Raw genomic sequence first — 24,319 nt, forward strand, 5'->3', positions numbered from 1 at the left:
TCATTTTTTGATATCAAAAATTCTGTTTTTTGATATCAGGAGATAAAATTTTGATATAAAAAAATAATTAGTATTTTCTGATATCACAAAATCGATTTTTTGATATCGGAAAAGAAGAACCAAGTAAAATTACCATCGACTTAATGAATGCTCCCCGTGATGAACATTCGTCTTCCCGCCACACAAATTTGTTGTGAACTTGGTTGGGTTCTAATAAGTTTAAGACATGTCTTGAAATTAGAATGCAGTTGTTCTTTTGCACTATTGACTATATTTTTAATCATTTATTGTGCACACATAACTTTAGCATATTCCTTACGGATAACGCAGACTTCACCTTGAAGAATAAACTTCACACAACGAGTACTTGCTGGCCAGTTGTGATGTAACCTCATTTTACACAAATATGCAATTGTAGAAGGTAATGGCTGCTGTTGATAGGGGTTACAGAGAAATTCTCAGTCTAAGCCCGACACAGCAAACCCTAGATTATTTACTCAGATTTATCCCAAAAAGTAATGCATTTGAATTCCATGCAAATAAGTATGACCAAAAATATCTAGAACACTTGTTAAATTCTTTCATTAAAAAATATTCTTATAATCTGAAATCAACAAATTTTAGTAGAAAGCTAATCTGGCACTGAAGTTCGGGATTTTCTAGAGATCAAGGGAGTATTCGATCATTATTTATGTGAAGATTCGTCGCCATTTTATTTTATTTTCTGATATCAAAAATATGTTTTGTGATATCAAGAAACCAATTTGAATTTCTGATATTAAAAAAATCATTTTCTGATATAAGAAGGCTTTTAGATATCATAAAATGATTTCTTGATATCAGAAATTTGAATGTTTGATATCAGAAAATGACTGATATTTTTTGATATCAAGAATTCGAATTTTTGATATCAAAAAATCTCGCTTAATTAATGATATCAAAAAATATATTTTCTGATATCACAAAATGATTTTTTGATATCAGAAACACCTTAAAATTATTAAAACGGCGCCTCATACTTTCGCTTGTCCATGCCTGCCCACTTCTCTAAAGAGAATAACCAGTGAGAAACAGCAGTTACAAAACGTTAAGTGATACTTGTAGGTAAAATTGATGCAAAGCCTCAAATCGACTGCAAACAAACTTTAAGATATAACTAGAGGTACTACGAGCACTGAGCTCACTAAATGATACTCGGACCGCCCCTATTTGATTATAGTTTTGCTCTGCGAGACCCAAATTAATAAGTGGCAGACCAACTCAAGTTAACAGGAGATGCACAGTTGCATTATGTATCTGTGAAAGTCTCATAAAATTTCATTCAGTGTTTTAAGAAGAGTTGCGGATAAAAGATGGGCACCCCCAAGCGTAACAAACGGATACACGTACAAGCGGACGGACATCCCGATCACTATATCCTCCCACTTTTCGAGCAGGGGTGTAAAAATACTTTCACAATTAAGTATCCAAATAAAATCAAGATATTCAAAGCTAAATAAGAGGCCCAGGGGCCACAGCGCTCACCTGAGCACATCGTCTAGGTAAAAGCACATATCAGATCAGAACAGTTTACTGAGGGGGAGGGGGGGGGCTTGAATTTTAACCCCCCCCCCCAGGGGTTCATGATTTGAACAAACTAGAATCTACACAACCTGAGGATGATTCCATATAAATATCACTAATCATGGCTTTGAAGTACTTGAAAAGAAGATTTTAAAAGGTATCCCTATATATCCCTATCTAAAACTTGGGTTGGCCATTTTGGCCCCACCCTAGTCCCGGGGGTCATGATTTGAATAAACTTGAATCTACACTACCTGAGGATGATTCCACATGAGTTTCATCTTTACTGGCCCAGTTGTTCTTGAGAAGAAGATTTTTAAAGATTTTTCCTATATATTCCTATGTAAAACTTTGATCTGCCATTTTGGCCCCACCCTAGCTCCGGGGATTATGATTTGAACAAATTTGAGTCTACACTACCTGAGGAAAATTTTACTTGAGTTTTATCTTTTCTGGCCCAGTGGTTCTTGAGATGAAGATTTTTAAAGATTTTTCCTATATATATTCCTATGTAAAACTTTTATCGGCCATTTTGGCCCCACCCTAGCCCCGGGGGTCATGATTTGAACAAACTTGAAACTACACCACCTGAGGATGATTCCACATGAGTTTCATCTTTACTGGCCCAGTGGTTCTTGAGAAGAAGATTTTTTTAAAATGCCATAATTAATTTTTCTCTAATTCATAATTATCTCCCCTTGGAAAAGGGCGTGGCCCTTCATTTGGACAAACTTGAATCCTCTTTACCCAATGATACTTTGTAGCAAGTTTGGTTGAAATTGGCCCAGTGGTTCTTGAGAAGAAGATGAAAATGTGAAAAGTTTACAACGACTACGACGACAACAACGACAACGACAGACAACGGACAAATTTTGATCAGAAAAGCTCACTTGAGCCTTCGGCTCAGGTGAGCTAAAAAGTGATCATTTTTATTCCAGACTGTTGTTTAAAGCAAAATAAAACTATAGAGGTATTGTGGGCAACGAGCTCACTAAATGATACCCCCGCCTCCCATATGATTATAATGACAAAGTCCCAGTTTTGCTCTTGGAGACCCGAAATATGTGTCAGATCAAAAAGTAAAATAGGAGGTGCACAATATGGAATTGTGTAATAAAAAATCTGTGAAAGTATCATTACGTCTTATTTATGGCACGCCAAATTCACAAAAATGAGAAAAACCTAGTTTCACATTTGATAAACTAGGTTTATCGACTGTAAACTATAGTTTACAAACCGTAAACTATAGTTAACGATTCGTTAAGTATAGTTAACGATTCGTTAAGTATAGTTTTCATCTGTAAAACTATATTTCACGGTTGTTAACTATAGTTTACGAATGATAATCTAAGTTTATCTGTCTGTAATAAGCGTTAACAATTATAGATTTTGTTGATAAACATAGATTCACGTTTGTAAACTATAGTTTACAATCGTAAACTATAGTTAAGAGTTGTTAATCATAGTTTCACAAATCGTGAAACTATATTTATCAGATCGTTAACTATAGTTAACGGTTTGTAAACTATAGTTTACAAATCGTGAAACTGTATTTATCAGATAATCTATGTTTTGCAATCGCAAATGATAGTTTTCGGTGTTAAGTATAGTTTACGGTTGTGAAACATAGATTATCGCGTTAACTATAGTTTACAGATGTAAAATATAGATTAACGTTGTTAACTATAGTTTACAGTCCGTAAACTATAGTTTACAACCGATAAACTTAGTTTATCGATTGTGAAACTATGATTATCTCATTTTTGTGAATTTGGCGTGCCATACTTGTACCACAGGACTGGCGGTAAATTCAGATTTTACTTTGATGCTGCTGTGGTGTATTTGCCAGAAGAACCACAGTTTTTAAGTCACGCCCACAATTTGGCATCAAGCCATACATGTAACAAGACCTTGACTGATAAAGAAATGATGCTTATTTCCAAAACCGTGGCAATAACTGATAAATGAGTTTAGTCAACATTTTAAACTTCAAGAATACTAAAATTAATTTGTCGACATTGGCTCCGTATTTTACTAGTGTATCCTGTTAACTTTATACGTTCTATCTCGAACTGACTTAATTCTTATTCTTGTCTCCAAATAGTAATTTAACATGTTAAAGGGGGGGGGGGGGCGGGCGGCACTTTTTTGCAAACATAGACATAATATATAGGCATTAAAATTGGAAATTGGGTTTTCCTTTTTTTTGTTGGTTTAGCCCCCCGCCTTTCAATTTGCTTCCGACGCCTATGCTTGCAGTACCATTCAAACTTTATAAAATGTCAGAAATCATTTTGCAGTTTTTGTACATTGATCGTTCAATCGGCGATGTTTTCTATTGACCCCCCCCCCCCCCCCCCGAAAAAAAAAACAAAAACAAAAACAAAACAAAACAAAACAAAAACAAATAAAACTATCTTCAAAAGGAATAACAGCCTAAAATAAAATAGTTTATCTGTTCCTGACAAAAATCAAGTCCTCTGTCTAGGCTGCAACACGTACCCGATCAGTCATTCCGATTTTTTTGATCGTCGATACCCCAGACGCACCATTCAAAATACAATCCTTTCAGATGGAGAAAGGTATTTATACAGACTCCGGAACATGCTTGACAGGATGAAGTGGGCGGTGCTAACTGTCAACCAGCTTTTCTCTCATTGGTCCTCTGGTACAAGTAACTTACACAATAGATATTAATTGGTTAATGGTAAATACACTCACAGTTTTTAATTCACTCGGGGCTCCGTCCCTCGTGAATTAAAAACTGTGAGTGTATTTACCATTAACCAATTAATATCTATTGTGTAACTATAACTTATTCAGTGGTATAGGAGGAGTTGCGGAAAAGAGACGAGTTGGTACCCTTCAATATTATAGAAAAAATGGCAGTGTCATTGTTTTGCTCTGGAAAACCCGAAATATGTGTCCAATCAAAAAGTAAAATGGGAGGTGCACAATGGCACTATATAATAAAGATTCTGTCAAATTTTATTTAGTGGTATGAAAGGATCGAGTTGCGGGGAAGAGATGGGTACCCCAAAGCATACAGACGGACAGACGGACATCCCGATTACTATATCCCCCCCCCCCCGCTTTTCAAGCAGGGGGTAAAACTAGAGTGCCTATGAGCATTGAGCTCACTAAATGATACCCCCCCCCCTTATGACTATATATGTAATGGCAAAGTTCATGTTTTGCTTTGAGAGATCCCAAATAAGTGTCAGATCAAAATGTAAAATAGGAGTTGCACAATGGCATTATGTTATATAGAATCTGTGAAAGTATCATACCGGCATTAAATTTTATTTAGTGACATATGAAGAGTCGCAGATAAGAGATGGGTACGTACCTTTCAATATAATTACAGCAAAAAAAAATGCCATGCCAATGTTTTGTTCTGGGAAACCCAAAATATTTGTCTGATCAAAAAGTAAAATAAGAGGTACACATTGGCACTATATAACAAACAAGAGGCCCACGGGCCTTATAGGTCACCTGAGTATCATGTAACAAGTTTCCAGCGATTGTATTATAATTTGCTTCGTGTTTTAATCCAAAAGCCATGAAATTCACAAATTTGGAAAGAGGCACCATTGCTTATCAAAGGGCAGATTTCAAAGCATTAATTTATTTTTAGTCAAAGTACCCCCCTGGTACCCCTGACCCAGGGGCCCTGAAATTACCTATTTTGAAAGAGGCCCCTTTCTTCATTATAAGGCCAGCATTTTTTTTATGTGTAGGTTTAGTTATGAACATGAGAATAAAAAAGTCCCGAAGGAGAAGGAAATAAAAAAAATTTTGGATAAATCAATTATTAACATTTGTACATTTTGCTATTCTAATAGGCTCCTTACATGATGCTTAGACTGTAAGCTATAACAGAGACCTAAATAATGTCACTGGCAATATGCAATAGCTACCACGGGCAGTTTAAAACCTTGGGGAGGAAAATAATTTACCGACAGATACTTTTGAAACGAATACATAATTATCTCACCAGCATGTCATTGTGCAACAAAGTCGTCAGCATTTTATTTGTCCTTTGAACGGGTGAAACGTTGTGAATGGCACTCGTATCGATGAATTTTACCCTAAACCAAGCTATCTTTATTTACCCGCCGTTTCATCTTAAAACCGGAAGTGCGAGTTCGTAAATTTGAAATCTCGATCCCGACTCAAATTTGACATCGGAAAGAAAAAAAATTGTTTTATTTTTTCTGAAAATTCAAAACCTTGAATTGAGGGTTTGTAAAACTGAAAATAAAATAAATCCTAGCCTTAAATATGTAATTAGATCATTAGTATATTAACAAGGAGCAAAGGATAAGATGTTCAAAGAATTCATGCATTTCACTGTATAATCATTAGAGCCCCACCCTAAAACAAGAACCCCTGCCCCTGGGGCCATAAAATTCACAATTTTGGTAGAGGCACTCTTGCTCATCATAACTATGTACTTAGTTAGTTTATTTAATACCCAGGAGCAGAGAAGAAAATTTTCAAAGAATTCATATATTTCCACTAAATAATCAATATGAGTCCCGCCCTAACACCAGAACCCCTTACCCTGGGGCCATAAAATTCACAATTTTGGTAGAGGCACTCTTGCTCATCATAACTATGTACTTAGTTGGTTTATTTAATACCCAGGAGCAGAGAAGAAGATTTTCAAAGAAATAATGCATTTTCACTACCTACTTATTTAGCCCCGCCCTAGCACTAGAACCCCTGACCCCAGGGCCATGAATTTCACAATTTTGGTAGAGGACTCATTGCTGATTACAATCATGCAAACAGTTTGACTGCTTGATGTCCAGGAGTAAAGAAGAAGATTTTTAAAGATTGCATTAATTTTAGTGGTTTTGGCCCCACCCCTCAGGCCCCAGGGGGGCAGGGATCATGAAATTCACAATTTTTGTTCCCCTTCACCAATAGATGCTTTGTGCCAAATTTGGTTGAAATTGGTTCAGCGGTTGCAGAGAAGAAGCTGAAAATGTTCAAATGTTAACGCACGACGAACGACGCACGACGCACGACGCACGACGCACGACGACGGACGAAAACGGCTAGCAATAGGTCACCTGAGTTTACTCAGGTGACCTAAAAAGTCTGTGAAAGTCTCATTAAATTTCATTCAGCGGTAAAAGGGAGTTGCGGATAAGAGATGGGTACCCAAAAGCGTAACTGATGGGCATACATATGGACATCCCGATCACTAGATATATGCCCTCCCGCTTTTCCAGTGGGGTGAGAACTAGCTAGAGATACATGTACTTTGGGAACTGAGCTTATTAAATGATATCCCCACCTCCCATATGGCTATAATGGCAAAAAACATAAAACCTAAGAAATATTACAATTATGGAAGTCGTAAAATGAATATATTGCATTGTCAATTGCGAAATAATGCTAGTAATTTAAATGCTGAATTATTTAATCATTTTTTAAAGGAAGATAAAAGTTGTGACGTGTGCGGGTTTAGTTCAGAAACATCATATCACTTTTTTATGAAATGTCCAAAATACTGTATGCAAAGACAGAACCTTATGCAAAACTTTAATACTTTGCAATTACCAATGCCTTTATCTTTACAACTTATTTAAAATGGTTGTAATTAATAATCTTACTTGCAACGAAAATATTGCAATATTTAAACTTGCTCAAGAATTTATTGCAACTACAAAGCGATTTGCATGATATTTTATCTGCTTTTGTTTTCAATTGTTCAACCAAAGAACCAAAATCTATTTAGGTTTTCTTATTAATTTTTCAAATTTATACACTTATCAATATAATTGTCAGTCATATATGTTAGAATACAAATTTAAAATTATATCATCAGTTCATAATTTTTTTTTCTTAATTTTCCTTTTTTATATACATTTCTATTGAATATTTGAATTATACCTTATATCTATCATTTTTATTTAATTGTGTTTTCTTTTATCATTCTATGGTTTTAAGCTTTTGATCCAGTGTGGTGATGCACTTCTCAATGTCAAACTTAATCACTAGTCATGTTACATTATCTTTAATATAGAATTGTAATCAATGTTATCATTTTGTAATAATTGTTCATTTAAGTTTTAACAGAAATAGTAATTATTCGTATGCTAAGTACTTATTAATTGAAATTACTATTTCTGTTAATACTTAAATGATTTTTTTTTTGGAATGACCATCTTCAATACTTAGGGTACAGGTTTGCCAGACTGGCTGTGTAGAGGTATCATCCCCTGGTGCCCTTTGTATTCAAGATGCACTAGTTTTATATTAGAGTACTGCCATTACTACAAGATTTTTTCTTCTTTTTTTTAAATTTACCTTATATCTATCATTTTTATTTAATTGTGTTTTCTTTTATCATTCTATGGTTTTAAGCTTTTGATCCAGTGTGGTGATGCACTTCTCAATGTCAAACTTAATCACTAGTCATGTTACATTATCTTTAATATAGAATTGTAATCAATGTTATCATTTTGTAATAATTGTTCATGCCCCCCGTGGGCCCTTGATTGGTGAATAAACATAATAACATATGTATACGTCCGTCTGTCTGTCTGTACATCCGTCTGTTTCGCCTTTGAGTATCTATCTCTTCTATTATATCCACCGCTGAATGAAATTTAATAAGATTTTCACAGAATCTTTGTTACATAGCGCCATTGAACACCTCGTATTTTACTATATTTCGGGTTTCCCTGAGCAAAACACGGACTTTCTCAGGATAATCATATGGGAGGCAGGGGTATCATTTAGTGAGCTCAGTGTTCACAGTACCTCTAGTTATACCCCCTTCATGAAAAACAAGATGGTACATATAGTGATCGGAATATCCGTCCGTCTGTCTATAGGTCCGTCCGTCTGTTTCGCTTCGGGGTACCCATCTCTTATCCGCAACTCCTCTTATACCACTGAATGAAATTTAATGAAACTTTCACAAAATCTTTGTTCTATATAATGCATCTCCTATTTTACTTTTTGATCGGACACATATTTTGGGTTTCCTATGCAGCAAAACATAGACTTGGCCATTCTTTCTATAATATTGAAGGGTACCCATCTCTTATCCGCAACTCCTCCTATACCACTGAATAAAATTTAATGATATCCTCACAAATTTTTTTAATTACATAATACCACTGTGCACCTCCTACCTTACTTTCTGATCTGACACTTATTTCGGGTCTCCAAGAGCAAACAGGGACTTTTGTCATTATAATCATATGGGAGCGGAGATATTATTCAGTGAGCTTTGCTCCTAGTACCTCTAGTATCACCAGAAAGAAAGTAAGTTCTTGATCTGTGTATACTTTTTTTTAAACATTTAATAGATATCATGTACATGACTGCTCATTTCAAGAATGAGTAATAATATCATTGAATCCACATTTCAGACTCAGATTCTGATTTTTTCACACCTAGAAGCCATAAGTCACCCTTTCCTTTGTCCACTGCAAATGTAAAAGGAAAATGAATATTCATAAACTCGTGTATATAAATCTCTTCTATCAGTGGACGGACCAGGACACGAAATTTATTTTTGTCTCCACTCGCTCCATCGATCGACAACAAGAATTTCTTACTAGAGATTTCGATTTTCGTAACGAGTACACTGTATTTCATCTGACACTCTATTGACACACGCTGACTGAGGTTGTTCATATGGATATTTATGTATACTGTATAATCTTTTCAAAACGCAACTAATCACTATCGTGTTGAAATTCAACTCCAATAACTGCCGAAAACCCCAGAAAAGTGGAAAACACGTTATACAGGTTATGCCCTTTTGTCAATTCTTTTTGCAAGATTTCGAAGAAAGTCACATAGAAAAACGTTCCTGTAGCCAGACTCTGAAGTACCCCGGCAGCGATTTTCTGCGCGCGTGCATTGTCTCCGTACTCTGTAACCAGGAAACCAATGGCGACACCTGCTGGCGCCACGGCGGAGAATGCTATTAAAGACAAAATGACGGGTTTTACCCTCTGTAAACTCTCACTAAGCTGGAGTCCTACACTGAAAGACACGATACACTTGTGGAGGGCCAAAATTCCCAACAGGCTCCACACTCCCGATTCCGTTTGTTCCAAACCCAAAGCGAGGCCTTCGAATATCATGTGGAACGAGAAAGCCAACAGCAGAACAAAGGCTCTTAATTTTGATAGAATACTGTTCTCTTGTACAATATTCTTTTGTTTTTCTGGCAACTTTTCTGAATCTGTCGGAGTTTGGAAATTTTTGCTTTTATCTAACACTACCTCATCATTAGTGAATCCATCATCTTTACTTTTTGTAACTTTTGTTAGCTCAATATGACTCACTTCAATTTCCTTGTTTTCCATAGAGAAGTGATGATCAGCATCACCTCTGCAAACTCCAATCACATGCTCAATGAACAAAAGAAGAAAAAATCCCGCACCAGATAACGCCCCAGAAACTGGGTATTCTATTGTAAACATGCCTTCTAATAATTCAGACGATTCTGGCACTAAATGCAAAATGGCTGTAGCGAAAAAGACACCACCTGCAAAACAGTTCAGAATGCCTATGTACTGCTGTAAGCGATTTCCTTTTGGAAATTTCTTTTGCAGGAGGTTCAATAATCCGTGTGGTAAAATCCCAATCAAAAATGTTGTAGCAAAAAGAATGAATATTGATATGATTTTGGCGGTGGATTTCATTGTTAACAGGTGGATTTTCGTTCGATGGTGTAAATAGCATGCATATCCAGGGTACTGATAGTGCGCTTAATCTCCTGAATGTATATCTATCGACCTTGGTGAATGTGTGACACATGTACTTTGATTTTCCCACCTAGAGTTAAAAGATTCCACCCTGAACTGCTGTAGAACGATTAATGAGCTTCCCATAGTACCATGTGATCACCAAAAGGTGTCTGAATGACTGGTTTTTTGCTTATAAAGCTCATGACAAGAATGAGTTTGGCTTGTGTTTACCAGAATAGGAATGCACTTGGACCTTATGAAAATAGACTATATGGATTTTAACTTGAAATGTTTTTATATCAGAAAGAGCAAACGGCAAAAATCTCTCCACAGAGATGTCTAGAAGACATAAAGTGTGTTCATAACAATGTTCTCAGAATTTGATTCTCTACGCAGTTATAGTCAAGATTTTTGTTTAAAGACGATAGTGCCTTGACCTGTAGACACCTGTCAATTAAGAGTTCATCTAAGTACGCAGATGCCTTGTTTACTCAAACCAGTTTCACGTGGATAGACCTACATCTAACAAAACAGTTGATGTAATTCTAGAAGACCACAAAACAAACATATATATATATATATATATATATATATATATATATATATATATATATATATATATATATATATAACATTACACCCATTCAATAAAAAATAATAAAGAAATGTTTGAAACCCCAGCAGTCACGTATACTCCCTCCACTCCATAAAATGACAAAACAAATTAAACAACGACAGGACTTGAAAACATTACTATTGCACACGTCCAAAAGCAAAAGTCACCCCCCCCCCCTTCCCAACTATAGACGATATCATATTCAAGACCAGGTAAGTACATGTAATTCTATATATGTGTTGAAATTGTGCTTATTTTCAGAACTTAGCTATCCCTGGTTTCCAGTAATTTCAGAAATTCCTGAGACAAATAGAACTCAATCCATCTTGGGAAGTTTGAAATGATTTAAAAGAAAAAAACTTTCCACGTTTTCTGTATCCATGGGAACAATGATCCGGTGCCATTCCACATCGTTGGTACCCATTGATGATCTTATCTTTTAATTAAGTAAAAGCATGATCCTTACGATGTTTATTCCTGTTTTTTAAATACAATAAGCAAGTCTTTGGATTGAGTTTGGAATAAACCTTTTGAAATGTTTCAAAAGAAGTGACCGGCTTTTACTGAATAAACTAGAAATTAAATCGTCATGTTCTCTCTATTTCCATGACAGCGGTATCCATTTTGAGATTTATTTCAAACGTAGAGCTACAAAACACAAGAGTTGGGACAAGATCCCTCATTGCTCAATGCCTGGGTGTCGAGTAAAGGTGTAAATTTGAAGCATTTCTTCACCGTTAGATGGTGACGTCTCTATATGAGTGAAAAAGTTCTCGAATGATTCTTTAAACAACACACAATCAAACAAATAGTCAATCAATCAATCAATCCTTCTTAACAGTTACGATAACATGTGTATCGTTTCACATAATGAATAAACAGCTATAAATGATAGGTATTTAGTACATTCTTTGTTGTTTAAAGTCCCTCTAGAAAATTTTTCGTGGCATCACCTATTGCGACATGGGACCTCGAAGATCCAGTCTCCATGTCTTACAATGGGATTCGGTTGATTGATTGTATATTGTTTAACGTCCCTCTCGAGAATTTTTCACTCGGAGATTCGAACACGCGACGTAAGGATTTAGTCCGAGACGCTCTATCCACTGCGCCGGTATTTAGTAAAATTTAAAGTATTTAATTGCATTAAACTTTCAGTAGATCGGAAGAACTGCTAGTATGTTCGCTGCAAAAGAATCAAAAAGTTTATTTTAAAATAAAAAAAAAAACAGCAAAATGAACCAAAATCCCTCCAAATCATGCACAGAAAACATACCACTGAGCTATCGTCTTTACAACTGTTTGCCTTTTCTTTGAGCTAAATTGCACAAAATACTGTTTTAAATACGAAGAGCGATGACCCAGAGATATATAGATAATTTATATTAAGGTGTATGTGAAAATTTGATATTTTTTGTACGAAATTACACATTTATCTATATTTCAAAGTATATTTTTAATTGAGCAAATCAAAATATGATATCTGGAAATATTTCCCTATACTCCAGAAGAACCCGATTCATCAATAGAATTAATGAAATTTTTCTCTTTTCAACTATGCCTAGATTCATAACGAATGCAACTGAAAAGCGCCCTGTCGTCCTTTAACAATTATACATGAATAGATAATTCAAAACACCCCGCGCTGAATCTCGAATGCACGGTAGTTGGAAACCGGTCAATGACCAGTACTTTTATCTACTGAGTTTTTTTTTCTTTTTGTTTATTTGTAACCTAATAAATCACAAAACATATTTCTATATAATTTGTCTTTTTTTTTCAAATAGATGATTGAATTACATTGATAATACTGCCTATCCCCAAACATGTTTTTGTTAAAATTAACTTTAAGAGTAACTTCAATGTACATGTACTTTAAGCTATATTCCTTTTAGATTATTCACAATTTGACGTCAGAGTCCTTTATGTACAGTGACATGTTCTAAGTTATCTTTCTGTAATGTGATACCCATGCCAGTATTGTAGACATGACATCATAATGAATTGATATAAAACGCATACGAACGACTTCCTCTAAAGGCGGCGTTTGCTTACTCTAGAAATCAATTAAAAGAATTCGTTTAGTGTTGAATAGTAAAGTTTGTTTTGAAATAAATGCTAACAATTATTTTCAACTCTTTGCTATTATAATGTTCTCGTAAATACATCCCTAATATTTTTTATTATATCTATATATATAGTTTGGCACTTTATTAAAATGTGAATCTTGATTTAATTGTTGAGTGGAGACCCTATTCTGTATGACAATCATTGCAGATAGATTTGGTAATAACTTGCTGATTTGAAACTTTAAGGCGTTTTGTTTCTTATATTCTTATTGAAAACATTGGGCCTTCTTAGTGACCTACTCCTTCACCAGAGATCACGACGAGAACGAATTACCGTGGTATATCGGTATATTTAAACACATTTTATTTGACACAAATTAAGGATTTTTGAATAAAATATAAGGAGATAACGAACAGTAATTACAAAAGTACACTAAGCAATACAAAACATGAGCAAACTAAACACGGACCGAGGTGGGATCATGTGCCATGGAGGTGTAAGCAACCTGCCGACCGGTCACACCTATCATGTGCTCCTTGTCATCATGTTCGGGAAATAATGGATAAATCAATGTGTAAATATCGGCATAAAATCTAAATTTTGAAAAAGGGCGGTCAGCATTTGATCTATTGAAAGATTGTATTTGCTGACACGGTCATTGTATCGACCATCGAACTTAAGAAATGCTGACTTTAAACAAGACTGTTTATTTGTTTATTTTCTTGAACTAATTTGTTAATACTTACCTCGTTTTAGAAATATTGCTACAAAAGTACACTGTAAGGGACGTTGACGATCAAAAAGTTAAAGTCATCTATTTTAATTATAACGCTTTGTTGTTAGATTACCATTAACGTCTTTTTCAAGTAAAATATCTAAATATGAAACAGATGTTTTCAGACTCTGTTATATCTTTTATTTAAGGAATGAATTTAATAGCTAGCCCCAACCCAGTTTATACCGTCTAAAATGGGTAGCTATTAAATTCATTGCTTATAATTTAATTTTCATTCATTTGATGTAAGAAAAACGATGATTGTTCTAACAAAAATGACTTCAATTTGTACAAAATTTGAATGTAACGTCAGGCGGATTGATACGTTTTTGACGTAGGCAACCCATTTTATACGATATAAAGTAATTTTTTATCCAATCAAATACAGCGTTACAACCAGAATTAAATTATTTAAAAATACATCGTGTCGACATAAGAATGGGAATGTTATTAACAATACGCCGTCGGTATATCTAATTGTCGAGTTGAAAGCTTCAGCATATGTTTTCTTCTTTTAACGTATAAAATTTTAAACAAATTCTGCTTCGTATCAATACACAAATAGGTGTGCTAATAACTGGTCGCAATTGGTACCTATGCGAATTCCGACATATTTTTGGAAGATTTGACCCCAAAAGGTACATAGATATTGTTTATCAGAAACTAAAGCATCTTTTTAATATCAACTTCAGAGTACTTGTGGACACAATCAGAATGATTTTTAACAAAATAATTTTGCAAATGATCAATGACTAGGTAAACTATATTTATGAATTCCATAAAAACGAGGCCTGCACTTTAATTTTATCATGGAATGGTTGTATATAAAGTTGAATAGTCGTAAGTTTTTATGTTGTTGATTTTGGTAAAATGTTGTGATTTCAAATTTTCCAAAATTTCCTAAACTTCTTTAAAAATTCTTCTTCACTACTGTTAATATTTGAGGAATATAGTAAGAGGCTTAGTGGTAGAACATTTTCTGGAACCCTTTATGAATCTTTATTTGTAAGGATTAATATGTAGTTTCGGAATCCCGTATACGTATGGTAACTCTAATTCGTTGTTGGAAATATTATGAAAATTAAAATTGACGTATGGATTTAAAGATTTTCCTCCTTACATAGGGTGCTATGGGTATAAGTTCGAAACCTCTTGTAGGATTAATTCTCAGTTTCTCTAAAATACAACGTTACTAAACAATAAGCCTTACAAACAAAGCCAATGTTGTTACCTGTTTTTCAACAAGGAGCAGTACAAACTGGTCTTTTAATCTACCTAATTCTTTTTTTCATTTTTGAATTATTGAACACAGAAAGATAGGTGGTTTCATTCTGCCCCTTAATCTAATGACACAGTGGAAACCATTCAACGGTCTCAGGTTGTTTGAAAGTGGACACATGAATGATTATGAAACCAAATAAATGGTGAAGCTTACTTTATTTATTAAGAACATAAAATACTCGCCTGAATATAATTTTAACATTGGGTCTGTAGTAGTTATGGCGTAAGCGAGCAGCGTATCCACAGTTACAGAAGACCAGTAGTCCGGATAAGACTGATCACCAGTTATTTTCATCTTGACGGAAGAAATATTTTTGTTTCATTATTTGTTTCATTTCTTTTTGGTATTGCCCAATCAAATGTCAAAGTAAAAATAAGTGTTAGGTTTTGGGTCCCTGGTTCACTACATATAGTTTCATATAAAATTGTACGATATACAATTCAAAACTAGAGGTACCGTGAGCACTGAGGTCACTAAATGATACCTCGCCTCCTATATTATTATAACAGCTAAGTCCAGATAAAAGGAAAATAGGAGGTGCACAGTGGCATTATGTGAAAAGAATATGTGAAAGTATCATTACATTTTATTCAGTGGTATAGGAGGAGTTATAGATATGAGATGGGCAACCTTCAGTATTATAGAAAAATGGTAGTGTCAGTGTTTTGCTATGGGAAACCCAGAATACGTGTCTGATCAAAAAGTAAAATAACAGATGCACAATGGCATTATGTAAAGTCTCATTAAATTTCATTATTTTTACGAAATTCAAAGTATACTTTCGTACATGTAAATTAAAATTATACCACACTGGACTAAAATAAATGTATTACCTTTGTTACATAATCTCAAATTAATCAAACAATACTTAAACATATACCTAGATAAGTCCAACGTTTTCATATGTAAAATACCTGTGTTTTGGGCTCTGAATGACATCATTAAATTCTGAGTGATGTCTCGGTGTTTACGTTTGTAATATTGAGAACATTTGTAGCTGTTAAATACCGAGTTATGTCACAGATGTTTATTTGCACCTGATCACACCTCCCTGATGTTTTTTAGGTCCGTATTTGAGGACTACTTTAAATTTTTAATGTTTACATGGACTTTTGATCTTATGACTGTTTATTATCTACATATTTAATTGAAATATATCTACATGTAGTATGTCGCGGATATTTCTTTTCTTTAGCAGTATATGGTCTGTTATATAAAATACATGGGAGCGATATGATTAAATGTAAACAAACCATACTTTTACAAACATTTTATATACTAGTAGATATAGAAGTTCGTAAGAATATTTTAATGGTTTTTAAAAAAATATTTTTATCCTTCCTTCTTGAAGGTAACTCTGGTTCACTCTCTCATTTAGATGACGTAGAGACCAAATGCGATACATTAATACTAGTCTCAAATGACGAATCAGATAGCAATTGTCCTTAAATGGAACATAAGTTTGGTTTTAGATATTTTTGATTAACATTTCTGTAAATGGATACCAAACCTTTTTTATTTCACGTCACTAAACTATTAAAATTTTATCCATTGCCCCAAGTTAATTTTTAATTCAAAATCACTGAATTTTGCCAAAGGAAATCCTTCATAATCATAAGTTTGGTTTTAGATATTTTTAACATTCCCAACAATCGAAATGAATTTGAAATAAGAAACTTAACTGGATCCATACAAAGGGAAAAACAGTGGGATCCACGCAGTAATTGTTAGCAAGATACCAAACCTTTTTTATTTCACCTCACTAAACTATTAACAGCAGTGAAGGAGAAACCTCAGGAGTACTTGTCAACAATACATCTAAAAAGTTGAGTAAATCAGATGTGGATACTTAAATACATCAAGTTAATTTTTAATTCAAAATCACTGAATTTTGCCAAATTGGATAAACCAAAAACCTTAGACTTTTCAACACTGATACAACCAGTGCTCGATAAATAAATTAGAGTTCTGGCTTTTTGACATCATAGAGCTGCTGTTTTGTCTTTGACCATTTGAAAAATCATTTGGTTAAAACACATTCTGATTGTACTCATAAGTATTCAAAAGTACTCTGAAGTTGATATTAAAAAGATACACGAGTTCCTGATCAACATCATCTATGTAGCTTTTGGACATCTGATCTTCCAAAAATGTCGGAATTCCTATAGATACTAATTGCATCCTTAATTAGCATACCTAATTTTTTATTCATATGAAGCCAGACTTTATTCAAATCTTATAGACAAAGGAAACACTAACAAACAGCAGTGAAGATAGCCTTTTATTATGTCAATGTTTTAATAAACATTATTTTTTGATATACATCGAAAACGTATTATCGGATTAATAATTGTTACTTCTTTTCAAAATATGCAAACTCGTAATATAAGCAAGAGACTTGAAATAAAGGGAAACTATTGTTTTTTTTAATGTACACACCTATTTCTTCTTAAAGATATTTTTCGTTGAAAAAAAAACGTTATTAGCTCCTTGACAATAGAACATTCTGATTATCATCATCTATGTAATTTTTGATCCATGAAAACTTTTGTAGCAATATGCCTTAATCACCTGCATATTGAGTTTATGTCTTCCACTTGATTCCATTCGCAAGAGCATGCTTTACGTAAAAACATTATTTTTACTCAGATAAGTTTAATTTTGACAAACAAAGAAATAAAACAAGTTATCATAAAAGGCATAAGCAATCTCAAAAAGGTTTGTTTTGATTAATTTATGAGTTATTTTCTGTGCAAATCCGTTTGTATCCTTCAAAATCGTTTCGGTGCGATTCTGCAATTTTTTGCTACATTGCGAGTATATGGGTGGTATTCTAACTGTGGTGAGGGCTTGTACCGAGACACAGTTAGATTATTCTAACTAAGGAAACACTTGCCTTCAACTCAACATTAGATATACATCGAAAACGTATTATCAATTAATAATTGTTACTTCTATTCATTACCATTATTTATATACCGAATTTTTCCCCGATCACGACATAGAGCATACGGTAGGTATGTCCGTCGATAGGGAATACTTACTCCTATTTGGCACGAAAACCCACCTCTGATTTTTTAAGGGGTTAGTGATATCTACAGCCCTAACTGTAGACTCCTTCTATAGTCGCATCTCTACTCCCCGTGCTCTGATTTTCATTAATACGAATCTACAACACATGAGAGCATTTTTGTCAATTCATAGTCCTTCTTGAGATTTCCCCCAGAAACCCATACTTTAGTCCTGTTCCTGTCGTTGGGATTTACTATTTAACATGCTTAACTCCACTATGCTTGAAGATAGATTTGGTAATAACTTGCTGATCAGAAAGACGTTTCTTATTATATTTCTATGGGAAACATTGGGGTTCTCGGTGATCTACTCTTCCACCAGGGAACATGACTAGAAAGAATTTCATTTTACACAAATTAAGGATTATTGAAATTGAATCAATGGAGATCATCCAACTCTCTCAGCTACACTTGAAAGTGATCAAATGTATGAATAATTATTTAGCCAACTGAATGTGAAACTTTTTTATTTAGATTATAGGATAAATACCAGACGGTCTGTAAGAAATTGTCATGAATAAAATTTGAACTAAAACTTAATCAGTAATGATGGAAGTGGGGTTTTATGGTCAACCAGTAATCCGTGAAAGACTTATGAACAGAGGTATATTTATCTTTACAGTAGACATAATTCTATTATTGTTTAATACTTAATCATGTTAATAGTGTCCAGTGAGGAAAATATTCAAACTGTTGGTATGTCCGATTTGTAAGGGTAAACTTTGAACACATAGACTGTATTGATGGACATTTAAATACATTACTTTGATTGCAAAATAAACGGAAGTAATGAAAATCATCTTACGCTTTTCTATAGTGTACTCTATGTATATATTCTTTGCTTCAGATGTTACGTCAAGTTAATCTTACATCCATTGGTTACTACTGACTATTACAATGCCTCTGATGCTGCTTTATTCAGAACTCTCTAGCTGACGTGTGATTTCTAAAAGATTTCTGAAAGAAGTTCAATTTTATTCAAATTTCAACAACGAAAAAATTACAAAGCTGTAGGGAAGACAAATTATCACTCATTTCAAATGCTGTAATTAACAAATACCTTATTGCTGGTACATCAGGTAAGGGCAATTTATTCTCAGGTAAATATTATTCAAGCAATGTTATCTCGACATAAGTCATTGAATCTGTACTTCATACGGAATTATTCATTGGACTGATGGGAAAATCGAGTGTAGTTATCATAAAAGTAGTGTAGTCACGCTGCTAAAGCCACGTGTACGCTAAACAAGTTCTGTTTATTTTCTATAAATATAAAACATCGACAAGTAAAAATTTACATGTACTATATATCATACCATGAAAACATGTTATTAAAATATATTTCACTGTACAACTGACAAGAAATTGGACAAAAGATATTTCGAGTCTCATGTTAGTTTTTAAACTATACATTTGTTCTGCATCATAAAAAAATATTCATTAGTATTTCGAGTACTCCTTATCACTAATTATCAGTGATATTAACTGACATGATATTAAGTGAGATAAGGTATTCACCAAGTGTTTGTTAATATCAGTATGAAGAGGTTTTGCATTGTTTGAAAAACATATTTACAAATCAATGACTTCATATAAATTTGCCCCGATGGTTTCAGTTTTACGTCTCTCCTCCCTCAGTGGCCTTCGTCCTTAAAGAACTGTAGTCCTATTACAAGTCCAAATCCCACGATTGTGAACACGACCTTTGATAAATTACGCCCTTTCTTGAGCTCCTTATTTAAGATCTCAAAGAATGTCACGTAGATGAAGGAGCCGACGGACAGACTCTGGAGCACCCCTGCAGCAATGCTCTCGCTATGACTGTCCTCTCCAGTTTCCGTGACGATGTAACCAATAACAACACCAATTGGAGCAACGATCGAAAGCAATGTTAAAGAAACGAGAATGGATCGAAATTTCTTGAAACCTTCAGCTAACTGTAGCCCGACACTGAATGCAACAATGCATTTATGAATGGCTAATATTCCAAGAAGTTTCCAAGTATTTGGATCTGATCTCTGAAGACCGACGGACAGACCTTCAAATATCATGTGGAATGACAGCGCCATGAGAAGAACAACAGACCTGAATGCCAGGAATTCTGGGTCGTGCATTTCTATTTCTACTTTAGGCTCCTCTTGGCCAGGAATCGAGATTATTGCCTCCTTTTTGGTGTTATCCGAAGTAATTGCACCATATTTCACATTTTCTGAACAATCACAATTCTTATCCAATTGTTTTTTCTCTGATACATTTAAACCAAACGTGCTCGTTTTCTCGTTTGCTTCTTGATATGTATCTATATGGACTGGGTTTTCATGTCCAATATCATGTATATGATGCGAATGCCCGTAACCGCAAGTCCCAATTATATGCTCAATCAAAAGAATAAGGAAGAACCCAACCCCCGTCAGCGCCTCAGCAATTGGATAGTCAAAGGAAACAGATTCCTCAAACATCTCCACCGACTCTGGGAGTAAATGCAAAATGGCTGTTCCAAAGAAGACTCCACCTGCAAAACAGTTCAGAACTCCAATCCATTTCTTAAGCTTGCTCTGAGAGGCTAGTTTCTTCTCAAAGAGTTTCAACATTGCCAAGGGCAATAGCCCTATCAGAAACGTAACGAAGAAGAGAATGAAAATGGACGCAATTTTCGCCACAGATGCCATCCTAAGCTCGAATAATCGGGACTGACACAAAATTCTTATTTAGTCTGAGGATTATATCGTAGGAAATAACTCCAAATTAGCCCCATGTGATTCATCGCTTATTTGAGAACACCGAACCGTGTGCAGCACTGAGCAATACGTACACGCATCAGCTATTTCAATTTTTTTTTTCCTTCCATTTATCACCATCAATTAAATTTTTCCTTGTGGTAATCAGCGTCGATTAGTGTACAATCATATACATGTACATCTCGTTTTCTACCCTGCAAAATATGAATAAATAAATCTATGATAATCTAATTAATTAATTAATAACATAATTAAAGTAAGTCTTGACTATTAAGGAAAAAAAATATACTTAAGATATCTTTTTTTTCTAAAAAATAAAATAAATAAATAAGAAAATTGAAATATATTTACACATCATGTAACATTTTCCTGTGAATGACAAATTCGAGCACTATGTAGGTAAGTATGATAGCACATATATAAACATACCATGTATCAATCATCGTAAAGTTAATAAATCATCATAGAAATTGTATCCCTTATCTCACCTCTGACAAAACCAGTTATATTATATCTTATCAGCAACACAAACTTAACCAACGTACAATAATGATTTTTAAAAATTACTTTCTTTACATTTGAAATTATAAGAAAATTGACTGAAAGAATACCTGTTTTAAATAAAGGGGAATGTTTTATGACTCATGGACATATATTTTGAAAATAGAAGTTCTTAAATCATAAAGAAATAAAATAAAACCATCAAATAAAATATATACAATATACGGTAAACATCTTACGTAATTATTTTGGGTTAATTCAAAATTAACAACTATTTCTAATCCTGAACACATCCATCAAAATATCAAAATATCGTCGATCCTTTTTTCCGCGAGGGATTTTACACACGAGACCAACATTCTCCTGTAATTTTTCTTCTTTTTAAGCACAATTCCTAGACCACCATACGTGAAGTAACAAGATCATTAAAAATGAAGATGAAAAAATATTAAGGAAGTCTGTCTGTACATATTAACATTCAAATCAATTAATGTATTAAATTACGTAAGAAATTGTATTGTGGTTATTTTTTATCGAGTCCGTTTAACAGAATTAGACATACCTGTACATGTATTAAAATTGCTCCAGAAGGTTATATTCATTTCTGCTTAAAGTGTTGTATTTATATATAACATCATATCTGATATCTTATATCAACTCACCTCATTCAGTACGTTTTCTTGTGATTTTATGTCTACAGATACCACATGTAAAACAGTCCCATTAATCGTCGAATTAGCAATTCATGTTGATTCACTCCTGAAGCAATGGGAGAAATAGTTGTGTAAACAAATCAAATGTATTTTATTCAAGTGTAAAACACAGTTATTTCACTCCAGTGGACGTGTGTTGTAGAGAATCGGGCAATGGGGTGACAGTTATCTAATTAACTGTTAAGAAAGGGGTCGAGTGTACTACATTTGTATTTATATATACATTTGTACGTACGCCGGGTAGAGACGTTTCGTTTGGTGAAATAAGTGACCGGGTTAAAATCTTAAGACCACTTCCATAATGAATTTAATGCATATTTGTTAGACCATATTTTTATATTCAGTCATATTCTATTCTTGACTCAAATAAGTATGGATAGATTGGTAAAAAAAATGTACACGTAACAGACGGACGGACAGCTAGACGTACGGACGGACATCCTGATTACTATATACCCTCCTTTTCAAGCGGGGAACACTTACTAAAGTTATTCAAAAGATTTTTATCATATTAAATGTTCTCTTTTTATTCTCATTCAAAAATTGACTTTCTTGGGTCCCGCCAATACTCAAGGGGTTATGACGAAAGAACTACGTACGCAATTTCTTGATTCCCGCCCACATTTTACACCTATTTAATTCAATATTAATGACAATTTTGCAATAAAATCTTTGTTGACTGAAAAGATCTGTTCAATTATAATTGATTAATAATTTTAATACCAGTGTAAAATAGATAATTATCCCTTATATTCTAGCTCTTTAAAAAAGGGGGGTAGATATTTTCCGTTGAAACCGGGCTTTACACCATCACCGTATTTCAAAATATTTTTGAATGTGAATAAATGTTCCTTACCTCTTTTCTTATGTTTTAAGCATATGAAATTAAACATTTATCATTAATAAAATACTGTTTTAGTTGTTAACCCCTTTGAAATTGGTGAAAAATTAAAACTTTTGTCATTTTTTTGTCAGTAAACATATCCCCCCCCCCCGTGAAACACAAAAAGCTTTGGTATGAATTTGTGAATTGACAGTCTATATTACCTGTATAAAGGAATTTTTGTTTCACGGGGGGAGGGGGGAGATGTTTTAAAAACATTTTCTGTTTTCCGTTGATTTCTATAGTGAAAAACGCGAGTTTTACCTAAATTGTAGGGTTATCTCTCTTTGTTTTCCCAAATAAGTAATGTTTTATGGAAATTCATGTAAATATGAATATAAATATGGAAAATCATTCAAATATATTAATTTTTGAAAATTGACTTGGAGGTAGGCGGGAGAACAATACTATCGTTCGTAGTTCTTTGAATCTATGCAAGGTATAAGATGCTTCGTTATCAACATGACTTACATACAGAGTTCTGTTCATGAGACTGAGGACTCCCGCCCTTGAAAACGCTGATATAAATGCAGTAAGGAAAACTGGTCCTGATTTAAAAACTCCTGTCCTTAACCAGGGTCCATAAATGTAAAAATACGAGTCCATACAATTTTAAAACAAAAGAAATCACACTTAACTATGGTACAGTTAAGTGTGAGCCATTGTGGTCTTCTGCTCTTTTTAAAGTATATTTCTTCAAATTTTCTATATACACAATTGTATGTACTTATGTAACTCATTCAATCACATGTTAACTTATTTTAGGCATATGGTATAGCTCATAGCATGTTGATGTTGTTTTCATATCCACGGTTGTGACTTAACAATGGCCTTTGCCTGAATTCAATTAAGTAAAATATCCTTGATAAATACATATAAAACTATCTGAAATTTTAAAATAGTTACTTATGTACGAAATGTGATAAAAAGATAATCCCGTGGTTTGTGGTTAAATGTGTGTTTTTATAAACCAGCCCGTGTGTTTTTTTATTTAGCCTCTTTAAAGGTGCATGGACACAGATTTGAAGTTAATATTTCTGTATAATATCAATACATATATTTTAATAGATTTCACACAAAAATATATTTAAAAATTTTATGTGTGAAATGCTATTAAAATGTATGTCGTAATATTATAAGAAAATATTAACTTCAGATCTGTGCCCATACACCTTTAAGGCTTTGCGAGAAGAACACACACCTTTCTGGAAAAAGAAAAAGAGACAATTATCATCAAAGAGAGATCCCAGTTGAATCCTAATTTACGCCCCAGACTTCCCCCAAAGCCATGTATTTAACAAATTTGAATCTGTTCTACATCAAAATGCTTGCATATTAATTTACGTATTCATTTCCCCTTGATTCTTGAGAGGAATTT

General features: G+C 33.8%; 2 protein-coding genes across 2 annotated transcripts; both read right to left on the minus strand.

Annotated features, from left to right (window-relative positions):
* Positions 1-9,059: 9,059 nt before the first annotated feature.
* LOC134249784 (zinc transporter ZIP3-like) lies at positions 9,060-10,335 on the minus strand. The gene has a single exon (XM_062732140.1). The coding sequence runs from the start codon at positions 10,245-10,247 to the stop codon at positions 9,270-9,272; it is 978 nt and encodes a 325-aa protein (XP_062588124.1). The 5' UTR covers positions 10,248-10,335; the 3' UTR covers positions 9,060-9,269.
* An 8,758-nt stretch (positions 10,336-19,093) lies between these two features.
* Positions 19,094-22,121, minus strand: LOC134249827 (zinc transporter ZIP1-like). The gene is made up of 2 exons (XM_062732197.1): positions 22,008-22,121; positions 19,094-21,038 (listed from the first exon to the last, which is right to left on the minus strand). The coding sequence occupies exon 2, from the start codon at positions 20,773-20,775 to the stop codon at positions 19,741-19,743; it is 1,035 nt and encodes a 344-aa protein (XP_062588181.1). The 5' UTR covers positions 20,776-21,038; positions 22,008-22,121; the 3' UTR covers positions 19,094-19,740.
* Positions 22,122-24,319: the final 2,198 nt, after the last annotated feature.

This window comes from Saccostrea cucullata, unplaced genomic scaffold, assembly GCF_032062105.1.
Source record: "Saccostrea cucullata isolate Sc308-1 unplaced genomic scaffold, CSIRO_AGI_Scuc_v1 ctg160, whole genome shotgun sequence".
Taxonomy (NCBI): domain Eukaryota; kingdom Metazoa; phylum Mollusca; class Bivalvia; order Ostreida; family Ostreidae; genus Saccostrea; species Saccostrea cuccullata.